An 18,866-nucleotide genomic window follows, 5' to 3' on the forward strand; every position below is an offset into this window, starting at 1 on the left:
CTCCTGTTTTAATTTCTTAAAGACAATTGCTTAAAGCAAAAAATAACTGATTTGTGGGGATTATGCATAAGTGGAAGTAAACCATATGATGATTATAATACAAAGGATATTATTTGTAATACTTTTTACCAAAGTGCCTGTTAAGGACTGAGTTGTGTTCCCCAGCAAATTCATATGCTCAATCCCTAACCCACAATGTAACTCTATTTGAAGATAGACTTTTAAAGAGGTAATTAAGATTAAATGAGATCATCAGGATGGGGCCCTGATCCAATATGGCCGATGTCCTCATAAGAACTGAGGCATTGACTGGGATCACTCAATAATATTCAGCTGGCAGCATAGCTAGTCTGGAGGGCCCAAGATAGATTTACTGGAATGCCTTAATGGGCATGACCGGAAGTCTAGGCTCAGGTGGGGCTCTTTTTTTCTCCATGTAATTTCAGGACCTTTCCACATGTTCTCTCCAACAGGGTCTAGACTTTTCTTTCTTGATGGTTTAGGGCTCTGTGAATGAATGTTCTGACAGGTAATTGAAGATGCCAGTCTCGTAAGGTTGGACCTAGAAACTAGAAACTTGCACAGTGTAATTTCTATCATATTCCATGGGTGAGCAAAGTCACAGAGCCCATCCAGATTCAAGAGAAAGGGGGCCACACATGCTGCCTCTTATGGAGAAAAGTGTCAAAGAACTTGTATCCATTTAAAGTCTGCCATAGTCCACCCTCTTTCCATAAATTATTTATGTTCCTCTCACATGCAAAACATACTCACTCCTTCCCCAAACTCCAATAGTTTCATGTTATTACTGCATCAGGGTCAGACTTGAGCTCCAGGATCTTTTTATTTAAATCAGGTCCAGGTGTAGATTTTTTTTTGAGACAGAGTCTTGCTCTGTCACCCTGGGTAGAATGCTGGGGCGTCATCATAGCTCACAGCAACCTCACACTCCTGGGCTCAAGCGATCCTCCTGCCTCAGCCTCCTGAATAGTTGGGACTACAGGCACTTGAGCCACCATGCCTGGCTAATAACCACGCCAAGCTAATTTTTCTATTTTTAGTAGAGATGGGTGGTCTTGCTCAGACTGGTCTAGAACTCCCGAGCTCAAGCAATCCTCCTGCTTGGCTTCCCAGAGTGCTAGGATTATAGGTGTAAGCCACCACAGCCAGCCTTAAAAGCAGGTTTTTGAAGTATCACACCTCTCGTTCTGAAGGCCTGTAAACTAAGGAGACAAGTTATGTGCCTCCCATGCACCCAACATACAGTGGTGAGACAGAGATAGGATAGCTATCTCCCATTCAAAAACGTAGAAAAGTAAGAGTCACATAGCAAGCCCTGGTCCATAGATATTCTGAATTTAGCTAGGCACCTATCACCAGTTCCTTGAATAATCTTGTTCCAGGAAGTAATTCTCCATAGCTCTTGGCTCCTCCCTCTGGGCTTTTCTTTTTTTCTATCTCTGAGTCATTCTTCCTTTTACATAAAAGTTGCCCATGTTTTCAGCTGAATCATCTCAGCCAGATTCCTGGCCATAGAAGTTTGAAGTTCAAAGGCCTCTTTACATTTTGTGCTTTTCCCATTCCTTTTTTTTTTAGGCAAGCATGAAAATGAAGTTTATTGAGGAAAGATAGGATTACAGGGCAAGAGTAAGATACAGGTTTGCAGAACATGATACATATGCCACAGATGACAACCGGACCCACTGTTGCAGCAAAGTGAGAGCCAAAGGAAAGGTACAGAAGAGCCATTCCTTTTTTTTTTTTTTTTAAACACATTGACTGCCACACTAGAAAAAAAAATTTTTTTTCCTTGGGCCACTGTGTTTTATTACAAAAATAGAATAAAAACTTTGAAAACAAAACATTTTCTAATTTAATGAAAAACTTGTTATTTTTTATTGTTTTCTGTGATTTATATGCAATTAAATTGCCAATATTAATTGTAACAATAAGAACATCAACAAAAGATTTTCATGAACCAACTGCAGGGTTTTGCCCAGGGGGCCACCCATCATGTGACATATATGCTGCAGCTTGGCAGCGTGAGTTGCCTGCGCACCACGCAGCTCCCAAGGTAAAGAGACATATGAGTTACATATGCTTCACGAGGCCCCAGGCTCAAAACTAGCATGAGTTAAATACAACTCACATGGCAGTTAATGTGTTAAATAGATACATGGTTTCATTCTGTTGCTCAGGCTGGATCCTAGACTCAAGTGATCCTCCCACTTCAGCCTCCTAAGTAATTGGGAATACAGGTGCAAACCACTGCACCTGGCTAATGTTTTTAATTTTTTGTAGAGATGGGGGTTTCCATATGTTGTCCAGGCTGGTTTTGAACTCTTGGCCTCAAGTAATCCTTCTACCTTGGCCTCTCAAAGAGCTGGGATTACAGGTTTGAGCCGCCACGCCCAGCCTGTTCCTATTCTTTACAATTCAATATAGTAAAATTGCTTTACAAACTGTGGGTTTCTTATATATCAAATTATAATCGATTCTACTAGACAGAAGCCACACCTGTATTTTTTTTTTTTTTTCTGAGACAGGCTATTCTCTACCTTGGGCCACCTGTGATACTGCTCTGATATGCCACTTTAAGATTCTTAGAAATCCTGGTGTCTCACAAAGAGGGTCTACATGGTACACCCTTAAATCTTTCTGAGATCTTAACAAAGGGACTGACAACCATGGTCTTGGCTATATCTTTACTCTGAGATAATTTTTAATCCATAACAATACTGAATACATTTTTTAAAATCCTTGAGGCCATAGCTATGGAGAGAGAGAGAGAGAGAGAGAGAGAGAACTCAGACATGGAAGTAAGGAGCATACAAATTCTTTACTCTGAAGAGTCATTAGAGTGAAAGAAGTGAGGCTGTTGCAGGAGAAAAACATAGGAGTCAGAATCTACTAGGTGAGGGTCCTGTGCTTGGAGCAATACAGGACCAAGATGGGAACTTTTCTTGCTTAAAATCAAGGAAAGCATTCCCAGCGTGGACCAGTATTTCATGGGTGGAAGTGATACAAGTTGCCTAAGATTGCAAAAGTGCCCCTCCCCACCCACAAACTCTATCAATAGAGCCAGGAATTTGGGCCATATTTATAGAAAAAGATTTCAGAGGAGTTGAAAAAGTAGAATTGTGTATTCAAAGACAAGACAAAACAAAACTGCTTTTTGTAGTATTTGGGATAGGATCCCATGAGATTTGAGATGGTCAAAAGGAGAAAATAGTTCAGGTGTGGAAGAACCCACATAGACAGAGAATCTGGTGGTGAACTCACAGAAAAATAAGGGTTCTAGCTAGGGGCAATACTACAGTTTCTACAAGAGAATGGCTTAAGGAGTGGCCATCTGGAAACACACAGAGAACTTGGTTTCATGGGGAGGGTGGCTGACCCAATTGGGGACAGTTGTGGATAAAGTCACCCTTTGATACAGCCAATAGGTCTAGCAAACTTCCTTAGGAAAAGACATGTTTTATTGACTATTACAGGAGGTGAGTAATTCTTCATAAAGAGTGAAAAATACTCTAAGCTGGAGGTATGGCCATTAGCAATGTGTAATAGCCATGAATGGGGGTTGAGGTCTATTAAAGTAATAGGAAAAGATCATTGATATTAATAACCCTGATTATTATTCTATCCCAGGGTTTCTAGTTTGCATGGCATTGAACAATCCTCTTATCCTAACTGATCAGCACCTTGACTTTTATTTGAAACAATATCTATACTCTTTTATCACTCATATGGTTGCTTTAAGGACAAGATTAGATGTTATGATAATGCTTCAAAAATAAATAGGACTGGAAAGATAGAGTTGAAGCATTGGACAATCAGATAATGATTTTGAAAGATGGTGAAGTTGGCCAGGCATGGTGGCTCACACCTGTAATCCTAGCACTCTGGGAGGCCGAGGTGGGCAGATTGTTTGAGCTCAGGAGTTCAAGACCAGCCTGGGCAAGAGCAAGACCCCGTCTCTACTAAAATAGAAAGAAATTAGCTGGACAACTAAAAATATATAGAACAAATTAGTCGAGCGTGATGGCGCATGCCTGTAGTCCCAGCTACTCGGGAGGCTGAGGCAGAAGGATTGCTTGAGCCCAGGAGTTTGAGGTTGCTGTGAGCTAGGCTGATGCCACAGCACTCTAGCCCCGGCAACAGAGTAAGACTCTGTCTCAAAAAAAAAAAAAAATGATACAGTTATAGCCATACTCTGACTTAGGCGTTTTCATGGGTATACACCCACAAAGATGTAATTAAAGCACAAAGGCCACATAAATATTTCTGTGGGCTGTATTTAAATTTCATATCATTGTTTCAGTACTTTGCAGCTTGCTGGAAAATGTTAAACTATCTTTCTTGTCTCTCTTCCTTCTGCCTGGAGTATCCTTTTTCTGCCTGGCAAATTTCAGTTCATCCTTTTAGACTCAGTTGGATGGCACCTCCTTTGTGAAATCTTCCCCGTTCCCTCAGGGAATGTGAGTCACTTCCTCTCTCCTCCCAGTGTATTTGTGCATACATTTTTATTGCACGTATCACAGTGCCATGCAGTTATTTCCTTACCATCAAAAAGAAGAGGCTGGCATTGAGTAGATAGAGTAGAGGCTTGAAGCAAGAGCATACACAGGAAAACTGGGGCAGAAGATTTTTAAAAACTTCATGACTTCGCCTAGAGTTAGTTAGTTCCTTCACCTTCAGCTGGGCAGAAGCAAAAATAGAAGGCATGTACAGAGGTATTTTTGGCATGCAGCTATAGTAACAGCTATCTCTACTTCATGTGATTAATGAAGTTTGGGGTTTTTTTGGTCAGAGAAGATTCATTAATCTACTTGTAGCTACAATTATTTTAAAATATATCTAGCTATTGAATAATGGACTAGTTATTAGGTGCTTCCTAGATCCTAATACATTTTTATGGCCTGAAATTGGAAACATGTAAGAGCTGGCTAGAAAAGGAAATGACCCAAGTATCTATTAGCCCAAGTAAGACAGCAAAGTTAATTATCTTGTTAATTTCTAAACATCATCACACCATGAAATAATGTGAAATGAAAAAAAGTCCTATGTCCTTATCAGTGTTAAATGAAGAAAGACTAGGAGTTCTTTTTTTTTAAATTTTGTATCATTATTTTTAAAATTTTAGTATTTTTGTAGGGAAAGCCTAGAACTTGAAAGATTGAGGATAAAAGAGAAGAGATAATTAATGGAGTGTGGTCTCTGTGGATAGAAAAGAGGGCTCAGGGAGGACCCAGAGAACCAGTGAATGGGTTTATTCTGATCCACTAAGAGGAAAGGAAGTCAAGATGAGTGTGAATGCAGATGCCATTTTGGTGGCTGGGACAGGATGCGGAGAAAATTCTCTATTGATTTGTGTTTTCTGTGAACTAGGAGGTAAACTCATATATCAAGAGCAGGAAGGGGAGACAGTGGGAAAGACGTCTTGAAGACAAGGTAAAGATTAAACTCTTTCCCCTTCCCACCCATGATGCAGGAGGATATCCAGGCTGCAGGAAGACTCAGCTGAGATTAGAGGTCATGAATCTGTAGAGGCACAAAGTTTCACGCTTTTTGGTTCTCGAGTAGCCCATATGAAAAATGTGGATGACTAGAAAGATTTTCTGGGTGGGTACAGGGAAAGCACAAGGGAGCACTAGCAAGGGAGTGACTGAAGTGCTGGCTTTTGGGGTGTAGGCTGGATAGGAAAAGAAGCCATGGGAGAAACCTAAGTCTAGATCAGGTAAAGGAAGAGTGTGGGGAGCAAGGATGGGAGGTTGTAGCTGGGGTGTGGAATGTCAGAGATGAAGATGACAAACGTACAGGTGGCTGTGGGGGTTGCTGTTGCAGGGCGCAGCTGGGGCCAAGGGAGACTGAAATCTGGCAACAGTGAATGTTACTGGGGTTGAGGTTTCAGGCACCGTGACATCCTGGGTAACTCTCACAGCAGTTGTGCAGATCGAGCTCTTCCTTCCATCTCACACAGCAGAAGAAGCCAAGTCTCATTAAGGGTTTGTGCTTCATCCAAAGTCATCCAACTTACACAGGGCAAATCCAGTACTAGAACTCTGAGTTGGTGGTGACAAATATCATTGCCCACGGGCATTCAGGGATAGTTTCTAATTATTTGGGGTTGGGGAAGGTTGGGATGAATCCTCATTTAGTTGCATCACTGCAGACTCTAGACGTATTTAGAAAGTATGTGCCTTTGTCCCTCTCTCCACTGAGTAGTAACACCAATGACTGAGCCTGTTAATCCAGAGACCCTGTAAAGCCACCCAGATGACTCTCCTTATTAAAATTGTCAGTAGAGCTGAGTTACTTTCTGAGGGCCCTAAAGGAAGATCCATTTCCTTGCTCATTTGGGTTACTGGCAGAATTTATTATACTTCCTGTGCTTGTAGGACTGTGACTCTCAATTTTTTGTTGGCTGTCAGCTGAGGTCCATTCCCTGTTTCTAGAGGCCACACCCAGTCCTTAGCTTATAGCTCAGGTTGAGTCCTTCTCACACATTGAATCTCTCTGATCCACTCTTTTTCTACTTTAGGGGACTCATGATTAGATTGGGCTCACCCAAATAATCCAAGATAATCCTGCATCTCAATGTCATTAACCTTAATCACACCTGCAAAATTCCTTTGCCATGTAATGTAACATATTCACAGATTCCGGGCATTAAGAAGTGGACGTCTTTCAGGAAGTCCACGTATTCTGCCTCCTACAATACCTCACTCTGACATATTTCATTAATTTCTTAAGCAAGTTTCCTAGCTCTGCGATCTTCTATGTTGTTTCCAGGTTAACCTTTCTAGAACAACATTTGACAGATCTTTCATGCTTAATATCTTTCTGTCTTCCTACCAAACAAGGGTCAAATTAATGTTTTTTTTTTTAGCTCCTATAGGAAGAAAGCAATTGAATGTAGTCCTGTCTTACTGTTTTAGCTTCATTCCAACCACTACTCCACTTTTCCTCCAGTCCTTCTTAATGCTTGAAAATGTTTGCTGTAACTCTTATTCACTTGTAAGATGCAGATAAGAGTGTGAAGCTGCCATTCCTTTTCCCAAACCTAGCTCCGACATCACCTCCTCCAGGAAGATTTTCGTGATTTCCCCTCCCCATAGCTATAACCACAGGACAGTGTCCTCGTTTAATAACCTGTACTTTGTATAATACATGTTCCTATCTTTTGCATTAAACCCAAATGTGTGGTGATTTTGTCTACTGCACCTCATTTACTTTCCTGTCTCTCAGCTAAACTCCACCATGTCCTGGATGTGTAACTTTCTTTGGGTAGGCTTTTTTCCTTTACCATGTCTCCCTTTCCCTTTGTAAAGTTGGGGTAGCTATGGGATTTACATCATGGGTTGTTGTGAGGATTAGAACGATGAGCTGCACGTATTTATTAATATTCCCGGACTCCTGCACAGACTACCAAGTGGTAGCTGCTTAAGGGATGTTTACAGTGTGGATGGATTTACTCCCACAAAGGTCCCTTGCACTTGAGAATGGCTACCCCAGGTCAGGGCTCCTCAACAGAAGGAAGACCCCGATTCCGCCCCATGCTGGTGGTCTCTCTGGCGTCCGCGGAGGAGAGCGAGCCTTCAGCTCCGCCAGCAAGGGCGTCACGGTTAGGTCCGTGGGCGGGGCTGAGCCCGCGGCTTCCCGGGAGCCAATGAGCCTTTAACTCCCAGGCAGCGCTGAATCCTCCACCAATGGAAACCTGGAGTCGGGAACGCGTCAGATATCGTCAGGTAGATTTAAGGTCCGTAAAGGCGGAAAAGCAAAAGTTAGGAGCAGGCGGGACTTAGGGGCTTTCACGGATTGTCATCATATAATTAATAATAATGGCAGCGAACGCTCACATGTGCTTGTTACGTGCCAGGCAAGGTGCAAATGTGCATGACCAAATTTAACCATCTCAACGCACTGCGAGATTGTTATCTCATTTTTGCAACTGAAGAAACTGAGGGGCCGAGGGGTGGCATCTTCGCCTGCGTATCTCCAGGTGGGTCCCGGCCTGCAGCGCCCAGAGGTCTGCGTCTGGCGGTCTGGGTCCCTCTCCGCCTTCTCCGCGGGGCCACTTCCGACCCCGGGCGCCCCGCCCCTCGGCTCCGGCCCGCCCCGGCCCGCCCCTCCTCCAAGCCCCGCCCCGCCCCTCGGCTCCTCCCCCGCTCCGCCCCGCCCCTTCTCCAAGCCCCACCCCGCTCCTCGGCTCCTCCCCCGACACGCCCCGCCCCCCGCCTCCAAGCCCCGCCCCGGCCCGGCCCCTCTACTCCCACCCGCTCTGGCCCGCGCTCAGCTAAGGTCGGCGGGTGCCCGCGAGCCTTCGAGCGACTGAGGGACTCCGCGTCGCCAGATCGCCCGGCTTGCGTCCCAGCGTCCAGGCGCCACCGCGCCCCCTCCTTCGAGTAAGTGCCCCTGGGCGCGCCCGTCCCGCGCACACGCTCGCGGGGCTCTCTCGGCCGCCGGGCTGCGCGCCCCCGGCTCCCTCGGAGTTTGTGGAGTGAGTGCGCGGGGGTGTGCGCGGGGGCGTCCGAACGAACGAGTGCGCGCGGGGGGCGCGGGGGCGTGCAGCCTCGGAAACCCCCCGGAGGGGCTCGCCCAGGTCCTGTGCCGCGGGAGGCTCCGAGACCCCCTGCAAGGAACTCGTACCGGCTCCGGCCGACCCCTTCACCTCCACCTCCTGCTCGGAGCCCCACTCGCCATCTCTTCCTTCCTTTTGTAGACGGGCCTCCCGCTATTTGTCACGTCCTTCTGGGAACCGCACATGCCTGCGAAAGGACTGCGCGGGTTATCAGGATGTCCCAGGTTGCAGCCCGAGATGCTGGCCTGAGATTGCAGTCAACTGTGCATTGTAAAACGGGCAGGGACCAGAGCTTTGCTTTGCGATTATTCAGGGGAGACTTCCTTTGAAGAAGAAAGGGGTGCGTGTGTGTGTGTGTGTGTGTGTGTGTGTGTGTGTGTGTGTATACACGAGTGCACATGTGGCCCTTGAATACTCAGCACCTGCCGCAAAGACACCTGGTGGCTGCCCAGGCCCCTCAGACCCAGGTTGGCTGGTAAGAACGTTCAAGACCAAGCTGAACAACCAGGCTCGGGCACCTAACAGATGTTTATTGACCCGTGACACCGTATTTCTAAACCAACTGATTTTCTAAAACACAGCACTAGGTAGAAAGAGCCGTATCTCAAGCGGAATCATAAAAGGAATGAACCAGTAGTAGTAAAGTGCCCAGTGCCTGATCCTTGGGTTGCTTAAGACTGGTAATTCCATCCCTACATACGTTATTTTTATTGGAGGAGATCAATATTCTCTCCATGCAGGGCATATTTCTACATTGTAAGAAAAGTTAATTGAAAGCTTTGCTATATCATAACAGCAGTATTGTACTTGAGTTATTCTATAAAATGGTTTCTTCACCTATAAAATAATTGCCTGGTTGCTGGGGTCTCATCTAGTTCTACTAGTCTCTGAGTTCTTCTACATCTCAGTTTATTTTTGCTATGTTCTTGCTGTGAAAGTAGAATACCCATAAAGTTCCCTCCACTTCCTTGATAAGAATCCATTTAAGAGATGTTGGTAGGGAAATGACATTTTGAGTAGAAATTATTCATCGAGCTGTAAGGATAACAAAGCTGCGTGGTGAAAGGAAATAACCAGAACAGAGTAATTTTTAAGAAACCATTGTGTATTGGCATATGGAAGTTAAGAGCTGATAAATGACTGAAAGTGCTGCTTATCGCAGCAGATATTTTATCCTGGTTTAAATCCTGTGTTACACAAAAGTGTTTCCACTCTGTTTTAACTAAGGAAACATTATACTTTGCAATGTAAACATATGACTCCATCTCTCTTTAAGGAAAGAAATAATTATCACACTTAATTAAACACTTGGAAACACTTATTGCCACCTTCTAATTAGATCTGTCATGGGGAGTTAGGTCAGCAAGTTATTGAGTTTTTGTTTGTTTGTTTGTTTTTTAATAGACAGAGTCTTGTTCTGTTGCCCAGGCTGGAGTGCAGTGGTGCAGTCGTAGCTCACTGCAGCCTCAAACTCCTACGTTCAAGTGATCCTCCTGCCTCAGCCTCACAAGTAGCTGGGACTACAAGTGAACACGACCATGCCTGGCTTTTTTTTTTTTTTTTTTTTTTGAGACACAGTCTCGCTCTGTTGCCCGGGCTAGAGTGAGTGCCGTTGCGTCAGCCTAGCTCACAGCAACCTCAGACTCCTGGGCTTAAGCGATCCTCCTGCCTCAGCCTCCCAAGTAACTGGGACTACAGGCATGCTCCACCATGCCCAGCTAATTTTTTTCTATATATATATTTTTTTAGTTGGCCAGATAATTTATTTCTATTTTTAGTAGAGACGGGGGTCTCACTCTTGCTCAGGCTGGTCTCAAACTCCTGACCTCAAGCGATCCACCCGCCTCGGCCTCCCAGAGTGCTAGGATTACAGGCTTGATCCATCAAGCCCAGCCTCATGCCTGGCTTTTTTTTTTTTCTTTTTCTTTTTTTTAGAAATGGGGTCTCACAATGCTGCTCAGGCTGGTCTTGAACTTTCTTGAACTCCTGGCCTCAAGCTATCCTCCTCATCTGCCTCCCAAAGTGTTAGGACTGCAGGCGTGAGCCACCGTGTCCAGCTGAGAAACTAATTTTTTTAAATAAATAAGAGTTAGGAGTGGGGAAGGCTTGAACTAATTGAATTTGGTTTGAAGGAGTAAGAGCCAGGCTTAGAGAAGGGATTGGCTGGGGGGCTGTTTCTTTCTTTTTATTCTGTTGCCCTCCTGCAAGCTGGACTGAGGGCCAGACACCTGTAAACGTGAATACTGGTGAACTTTATGGTTTAAGGCCATGGTCCCTAAACCCATTTCCAAGGTCTTCTGACATTCTAGAATTATCTACCCTCCACCTGTAGCTCATTTCCTCCTCTTCACGCCAAAATGTAGAATAAAAACTAACTGACCTCATTTACATTTTGCCGCAGGGTTCTCTGATTTTTTTTTTTTTTTTGGACCCCTCCACAAATCATTCATTTTCAGCTATTGGACAGCACCACTAAGGACATTAGTACCAGGGCCACAGTCATCAAAACCTGAAACGAGAACAGGAAGTGAATTCTTAGCCACAGGGCAACATAAAGGTTGGGTGTTAAAAGTGCTTTTTCGGTGTTTGCTGAGTTCTTACTGTGTGTGTTTGGTGTTAAATGCAGGATGTGGGCAGCGTGAGGAGGGGCGAGGCGTGAGGAGGGCGAGGCGATAGAAGTTAATCTGGCACCACACGGCGCCTTCGCTTAACTGCTGTATCGATGCCAGGGTTGCCTGAGAATGCCGGACCGGGGTGAAGTGTCCACTGTGTTGTCCAGGTTGGCCCCAGTGCATGTCCTCATTGCCAAAGTCAGTGTCCCGGGTACTAACGGCCCCTGTGCCCACTCCCTTCCCCTCTGGGACAGAACAGGCAGCCCTTATTTGTCATTGCTGTTTCTCCCCTGCCTCCTGGAGGTCATCCCATGTTCCTTCCCTTCAGTTTGTATCAGGCAAAAACCGAGGGGGTGGGGAATGGACTATGAGGTCCTGGTGTGGACCAAAGCTCTATTCTGAGTACAAATGAAATCTCCAAGAAGGAAGTGTGTTGCTTCCAGTTTGGGCTAACGCTAGCAGATGAGAAGTAATTGGATCAATGAACTATCAGACCTCTGCAGTGTCTGGCCCCGTGGCAGCCTCAACTTCAAACATCAACTATTTGAAGTTCCCCAAGCCATAAACCATGTAGAAGTCTGCTCCTCCCCCAACTCGGCATTTCCTAATGAGTTTGGATGCAATCGTTTCTCTCCACACACCCTTTCCTCCGATTTCAACAGAATTAGAATTGCAAAGAACAGGCCTCATAAAATACTCTGTTCCTGGCCCATGCAGTGTGTCCAACTCCACCCGGCCCCCTCTGCCATTCTGTGTAGGATCCCAGAACACCCTTGTCCCCGTGACAGTTCAACATGCAGATGAAGACTATGTCTAGCAATATAGTCAGAAACAGAAAATTAAGAGACAACAAAGATGTGATTTTTCAACTCACACAGCCTCTTTTCTTGCTAAATTTAAACACATCAGAACAAAAGGTGTAATAGAGTAAGAGTCTCCCTTAAAGAAAATATTTAAAAGGCCCATTTGTGCAGGTTCACTATACTTTTGGTGGAACCTTACTATAGTCAATGATTTATTTATGATTCTTAAATCATCAGGTAGTCTAGGTGAATATAATGGTTTATAAAGTCTACATTTGTCAATGCAAGGAGCTTAACACAAAACATTCAATATCTAAAGGATTCATGTTTTACAGGAAGGTATTATAGATGATAGTCCACCTGAACTTTACTCAAATTACATGAAAAACTCAAAAAGTGGGCAGTGTGTAGGGGAGATGATTAATGTATATGGGGATGGGGAACAGGCATCCCCAAAAATCTACAAAAAAGCTAATTGTGTTACTATCTAGAATATTAACAATCACTTGCAAGCCAGGTGTGGTGGCTAGCCCTTGTAGTCCCAGCTACTTGGGAGGCTGAGAAAGGAGGATCACTGGAACTCAGGAGTTCAAGACTAGCCTGGGCAACAAAGTGAGACCCAATCTCTACAAAAAATAGAAAAATTAGCCAGCCCTAGCAACAGAGCGAGACCCTGTCTCAAAAAAATAAAAAGGAATGAGGAAGACAGAGTTGGTGGTATGTGCTGTGGAGGCCTAACTACACTCATCCTTTCCTGTCTTGGGCTCTCATCTGATGTGTTCCGATTCTCACACACGTTCAGACACAACAAGAAATACCATGGTCTCCTGAGAAAAAATGCAGGCATAATGTTGGCAATAGATTGCAAAGTTCAGAGCAAAAGTTGAAAACTTAAAGTTTAACCTTTGAGAAGTAAGTCCGGTATCTGATTCCACCATTCTGTGACCAGGAAACAAATTTTTTCCCCTTCTTTTCTCTTTAAATAGATGAGATAGTTTTCCAGGAAATGGCTGATGCTTGGTTACTTTCACTGCCCTTGGAGAGCAGAGCAGTCCTGACTTAGTGATGGAGTTTCTCTTGCCCTTGTGCAGAGATGGGCCCTCAGTGACTCATGAAGTATGCCTGTGGAGGGGAATGAAGTCGCCCCCTACTCCAGCTTCCAGTAACAACCTCTGTTTGCACACACTTAGCCATTTTGCTCCTTTGCTTTTACGGCCTGGAATGACTGAGAGTACCTAAAGGAACGGCTGCTGCTGCTTCCAGCCTAGGAGACCCTGTGTAAATAGGAAGCCTCTTGAGGAAGCGAGGAGTCCCTGCCCTGTGTACCTGCCCAGGTGGGGCAGTTTGTCAATGTGATTATCTGGGCAGCTACCAAGGTGATGCACTGTATGAAACTTTGAACCTGTCCAATGTACTGTATTTTAGGGCTCATCTGGGGCTGTAGCTCTGAATCTGACTGCAAGTCATAATCACCTGGGAACCTTAATACAAAAGGTGCAGATTCCTGGGCTCCCATCTACTGCAGCATGACCAAAGGCCGAGTGCAGGAATCTGTATTTCTGACAGGGCCCCCAGGTGACCGATGCATAGCAAATTGAGAACCTGTACCCTGGGAGACCTGTTTTTTTCTTGTCTTGTTCTATTAAAAAGTTTATTCAGGCAATGGATTTATGTAAGGATTTTTTTTTTGTCACTGTAAAGAGCAAATCTCTTGAAAGTACAGAGTAGCTTTAAAGTTTAAAGATTTAAATGAACTTGTATATACAAAATGAACACCTGTGTACCCATCTTAAGAAATAACAAAGTGGTTTTTCAAGTAGGTCTTCACTGGGTTGAAAAATGTTGACAAGCAACTGCATCAAGAACAGAAAATAACAACCAAAACAGTGACATCCCACAAATAGATCCAGGAATTGAAACCTATGAAACAGAGACAGTGGAACCTCTGCTCAGTGTTCCTTAGTTGAAAATGTAGATTTCTGAGTCACTGACAATGGCGACATCGTAAACCAGTGTGCCGCTGAGTTAAGGACACCTCAGGTTGCTTTGTTTGGAAGAGAGCAGGCCCAAATCAAGGCTCTCAGTTGCCAAGTGGCCTGTTTTCCCTCCACCAGGCCTGTTCCCCTGTCCTGAGGTCCTGGCACCTCCAGGAATCTGTTCTGTTCTCTGAGTGCCCTTCTCATTTTGTAATGGTGGACGGTGGGGAAAATGGAGAGCAGACCATGATTTCTTTGAAGCCATCTTCTTTTTTTTTCTTTTTTATTTCAGCCTATTATGGGGGTACAAATGTTTAGGTTACGTATATTGCCCTTGCCCCCCCCCCCCCCGGAATCAGAGCTTCAAGCTTGTCCATCCCCCAGACGGTGCGCACCACACCCATTAGGTGTGAATGTACCCATCCCCCCCCCCCACTGAAGCCATCTTCTATAACTTCCTTCTTCTTCTTCTTCTTCTTCATTTGCATTTTGAGGTGTGCCAGTACTTGAGACTTTCTTCCCTCTTTCTAAATTTTGGTTAGTTTTTAATATCATTCTAAGAGGGGCCATGGAAATTATGAATAATAAAGGTCTGCTACTGATGATATATAGTATTAATTTTAATAGAACCACTGCCTTTTCCCCTCTTGATTTAAATATTTGTATGAAATGGACTAGTTTGAGTCCTGCCTCAGCCCTCCTCTCTAGCCAGCCATCCCCTAGGTTTGCTGCCCCAGAGTCCAGTCCACCAGGGCCTTCCAGCTGCGCCATTTGGGACACGAGGCAGGTGGAAGAGGCCGGGCTGTGACTCGTGGAGACACAGGGCAGGGGCAGAGGCTTTCCCGCTGCACTCTCCCTGCATACTCCAACTCTGAGTTCTTTACAAGCATATCCACTCCTAATATTACCCTTTAATTGATATTATAAGTTCTATTCTTTTTATGGGTGCCCTTAGTGTTTGTATAGTCATGATATATTAGTTTACACTGAGTGGTTTAAACAACAAAAATTTATTTTCCCACAGTTCTGGAGGCTGGAAGTCCAAGATCAGTATGTCAGTAGGTTTTGTTTTTCCTGAAGCTTCCCTCCTTGGCTTGTAGGTGGCCACATTCCTGTAGTGCCCTCACATGACCTTTTCTCTAGTCTTGTACATGCCTGGTATCTCTCCCTTTTCTTAGGACACCAGTCACATTGGATTAGGGCTTTGGTCCCCAACCCTAGGCCTGGTACCTGTTAGGGACTGTACCTCTGCCCCTCCATGCCTCCCCAGTCCATGGAAAAATTGTCCTCCATGAAACTTGGTAGGGGGTGGGGGGCACAGGGCAGGAGATAAGCAGGGGCTGAGCAAGCGAAGCTGCACCGCTATTCACAGTGGCTCCCTCCCCATAGCTCACATCACTGCCTGAGCTCTGCCTCCCCCGCCGCCTCCCTACCCCCACCCACGGAAAAATTGTCTTCCATGAAACCAGTCCCTGGTGCTGAAAAGGTTGGGGACCCCTGGAATAGGGCCCATCCTTATGACTTCATTTCACTTTAATTAAAGGTTATTAATTAACAGCCTGTCTCCTAACACAGCCATATTGGGGACTAGGGTTTCAATATATGAATGTGAGACACATTTCATTCCCTGACATTCACCTGTATAAACAGTATTAGTTGTTCCCCCTTATTGGTAGCAGACACGTTCCAAGACCCCCCATGGATGCCTGAAACCTCAGATGTTACTGCTCCCTATTTATGCTATGCTTTTCCCCATACATACATACCCATGATAAAGTTTAATTTATAAATCTGTCACAGTGAGAGATTAACAACAATAACTAATAATAAAAATAGAAAAATTATAACAATACACTGTAATAAAAGTTATATGCATACAGTGTCTCTCTTTCTCTTTCACACACACACACACACACACACACACAGACATACACACACATATAATACCTTGTATTGTACTCAACTATTTTCAGACCACAGTTGACCCCAGGTAACTGAAACCTCAGAAAGCGAGACCTTAGATAAGGGGGTCTACTGTATTACTGTTTGTATTATGAGTGTCATATGGCTTAGCTCTACTTACATATAATCCCCCAAAATTAGAGTTATTATTTTTGCTTTAAACAATTTTCTTTTGAAGAAATTAAAACAGGAGAAAAAAGTTGTATAATTTACCCACTTATTTATTGTATTTGGGGCTTTTGATTTTTTAGTGTAAACTCAAGTTTGTGTCAGACATTTTTTTTATCTTTCAGCCTGAAGAACTTCCTTTAATATTTCTTGTTTGCCAGGCACAGTGGCTCATGCCTGTAATCCCAGCACTTTGGGAGGCTGAGGCGGGAGGATTGCTTGAGGGCAGGAGTTCAAGACCAGCCTGGGCAACATAGTGAGACCCCATCTCTACAAAAAAAATAGAAAAATTAGCTGGGCTTGGTGGTGTGCGCCATTAGCCCCAGCTACTCAGGAGGCTGAAGCAGGAGGATCACTTGAGCCCAGGAGTTTGAGGCTGCAGTGAGCTATAATTATGTCAGAGACCTCATTTCTTAGAAAACAAAACAAAACCAACGAAAAGCCCACAATATTTTTTTGTAGCTCAGATCTCAGATCTTCTGGCAACAGATTGTCTCAGCTTGTCTTGTGTGTGTGCATACCCATGCCATCTCCCTGTGTCATAATCTCCTCTTCCTACTAGGACACCAGTCACATTGGGTTAGGGTCCACCCTCCCAGCCTTGTTTTAACTGAATCATCTCTTTAAAGAGCCTATCTCTAAATCCAGTCACATTCTGAGATACTGGGGGTTAGGGCTTCAACATATGAATTTTGGGGGGTTTCTTAGGTCATTTGTGCTACTATCACAAAATACTTGACACAGTAATTTATAAAGAACAGAAATTTATTTTTCACAGTTCTGGAGGCTGGGCAGTCCAAGATCAAGGCATCAGCACATTTGGTGGCTGACGAAGGCTGCCCTTGGCTTCCCAAATGGTGCCTTCTTGCTGTGTCTTCATGTGGCAGAAGGAGGCAAAAAGGAACGAGTGCTGCGTCTTCGCAGGGCAGAAGAACTGAGACGTGGGAGGGCAAAAGGCACTAGGGTGCTCCCTTCTTATCAGAGCATTATTCCGTTCATGAGGATGGGGCCCTCATGACTTAATCACTTTCCCCAAAGGCCCCACCTCTTATTCCTGTCACTGTGGGTTTAAGTTCCAATATACAAATTTTTGAGGAACACATTCATTCATAGCAGGAAGGATGCCATTCAGTCCATAGCAAGCAGGATGCTTTAGGCTGCAGGCAAGAGAATGTTCAACTAATATTCTCTTATATGAATGGCAGTTTGGGGTTGGGCAGATCCAGGTTTGGGTCAGTGGTTCAAACAGTGCCTTCAGGGACCAGGTTCTGTCTGTCCTCCTACCCTCCCATCTTTAGCATGTTACCTTTTGATCTGCAGACTCTCCAGTTCTTGGGCAGAAAAGAGCTTCCTGAGCCAACCTCATTCTAAGGCAGGAAGTGTGTGTATGTGTGTGAAGAGGCGGGACCCAGAGAGGGCAGCGATAAATTAGTTCTCTTGTAGTGTCTATCTTTTTTCATCAGGGGTAAAATCTTTCCTAAAGCCTCATCGGCCAGAACTGAGTCACAGCTGCTCTGGAAAGTGAGTGGTGGGTTTTGAGGGAGAAGCTCTGTGGTAAGAGATTGTCTGTGCCGATAGGAAGAAGGGAGAGGGACATGGTTATTGGGTACACAAGTAGCATCTGCACTGGCCCTGGGCTCCCATGCCCTAGGCTGTCCAGCCGAGGCCATCACTGTTCCTGATAATAATCATCCCAGGTTTTATTGCAATTAAAACTAACCACCTATGATGGTAGTTGGGAGGAAATCAAACAATGATGTGGAAGGTGTTGGAAATCACATATACTTAATTACTACTAGAAGTGACTTTTTATTGTTAAAGATCATGGGTTTATAAAAATAGCACTTTGGAGAAAGCACCCTGCATTCAAACCGGATGTTTATCAAATACAGAGTCCTTATGTTTCTGGAAATGTTTACCACCGCAGCAATCATGGCAAACATTATTGACTACTTAGGAGGGGCCAGGCACTGTGCTGAGTGCTTCATACACTTTATTTAATTTCATCTTTAGAATGGATCTTTGAGAAAGGCACTAGTTAATCCTCATTTACAGACGCGGGATTGAGGTTTAGGGAGGTTAAACAGCCTGCTGCCAATGCCTGGCCAAGCTGGGCTCCACACCCTGGCAGCTCAGCTGCCTCCCACACTTGTGCTCTGCACTGCGACAGGGTCTTACCCCTCAATAAAGCTGCTACGAACGCCTTCCCTTTCTGTGAACTCTCAAAGGCTGCTACCTCTCCAACCAGTCAGGTTCTACTGTGAAGCTTATCTCCATGTTTTATTCTTCACATTTTGTTTCCATTGTTGTTGTCTTTGGTTTGTTTTCTTTTCTCTCTTTCTTTTTTTTTTGAGATAGTGTCTTGCTATATTGCCCAGGTTGGTCTCCAATTCCTGGGCTCAAATAGTCCTCCTGCCTCGGCCTCTCCTGAGTAGTTCGAATTACAGGTGCATGCCACCATGCCTGGCTTTTGTTGTTTTTAATAGTACCAGTAGAAAGATGAACCATGGGGGTGTGTGATGCTGGTCACTGCACATCTCATGGAGTGTGAGATGTGTAATCTCACGTCTGTGAGAACCCAATGCCCAATGACAGCTTTTTGCAATTCCAGTAGACATCCGAGAGGTCATTTTGAATTGAGATTGCCCTTGAGATATTTTGAAGCATGTTAGTTGTTATAAACTTTTAACAATAATTCAAAATGTTATAAGGCAAAATTTATTCAAAGCAGTGCAGCTGCAGTAATTTACCTTCAACATGGTAA

The 18,866-nt window shown here is 44.5% G+C and overlaps 1 protein-coding gene across 1 annotated transcript in view; it reads left to right on the forward strand.

Annotated features, from left to right (window-relative positions):
* The first annotated feature begins 8,275 nt into the window (after positions 1-8,275).
* The window catches only part of TNFAIP8 (TNF alpha induced protein 8), a 119,072-nt gene continuing 108,481 nt past the window's right edge, over positions 8,276-18,866 (forward strand). The window contains exon 1 of the mRNA XM_045566150.1: positions 8,276-8,405. Coding sequence (XP_045422106.1) covers position 8,405 — 1 coding nt within the window. The 5' untranslated portion in view covers positions 8,276-8,404. The remainder of the gene's footprint in view (positions 8,406-18,866) is intronic.

Source organism: Lemur catta, chromosome 12 (genome assembly GCF_020740605.2).
Source record: "Lemur catta isolate mLemCat1 chromosome 12, mLemCat1.pri, whole genome shotgun sequence".
NCBI classification, from domain to species: domain Eukaryota; kingdom Metazoa; phylum Chordata; class Mammalia; order Primates; family Lemuridae; genus Lemur; species Lemur catta.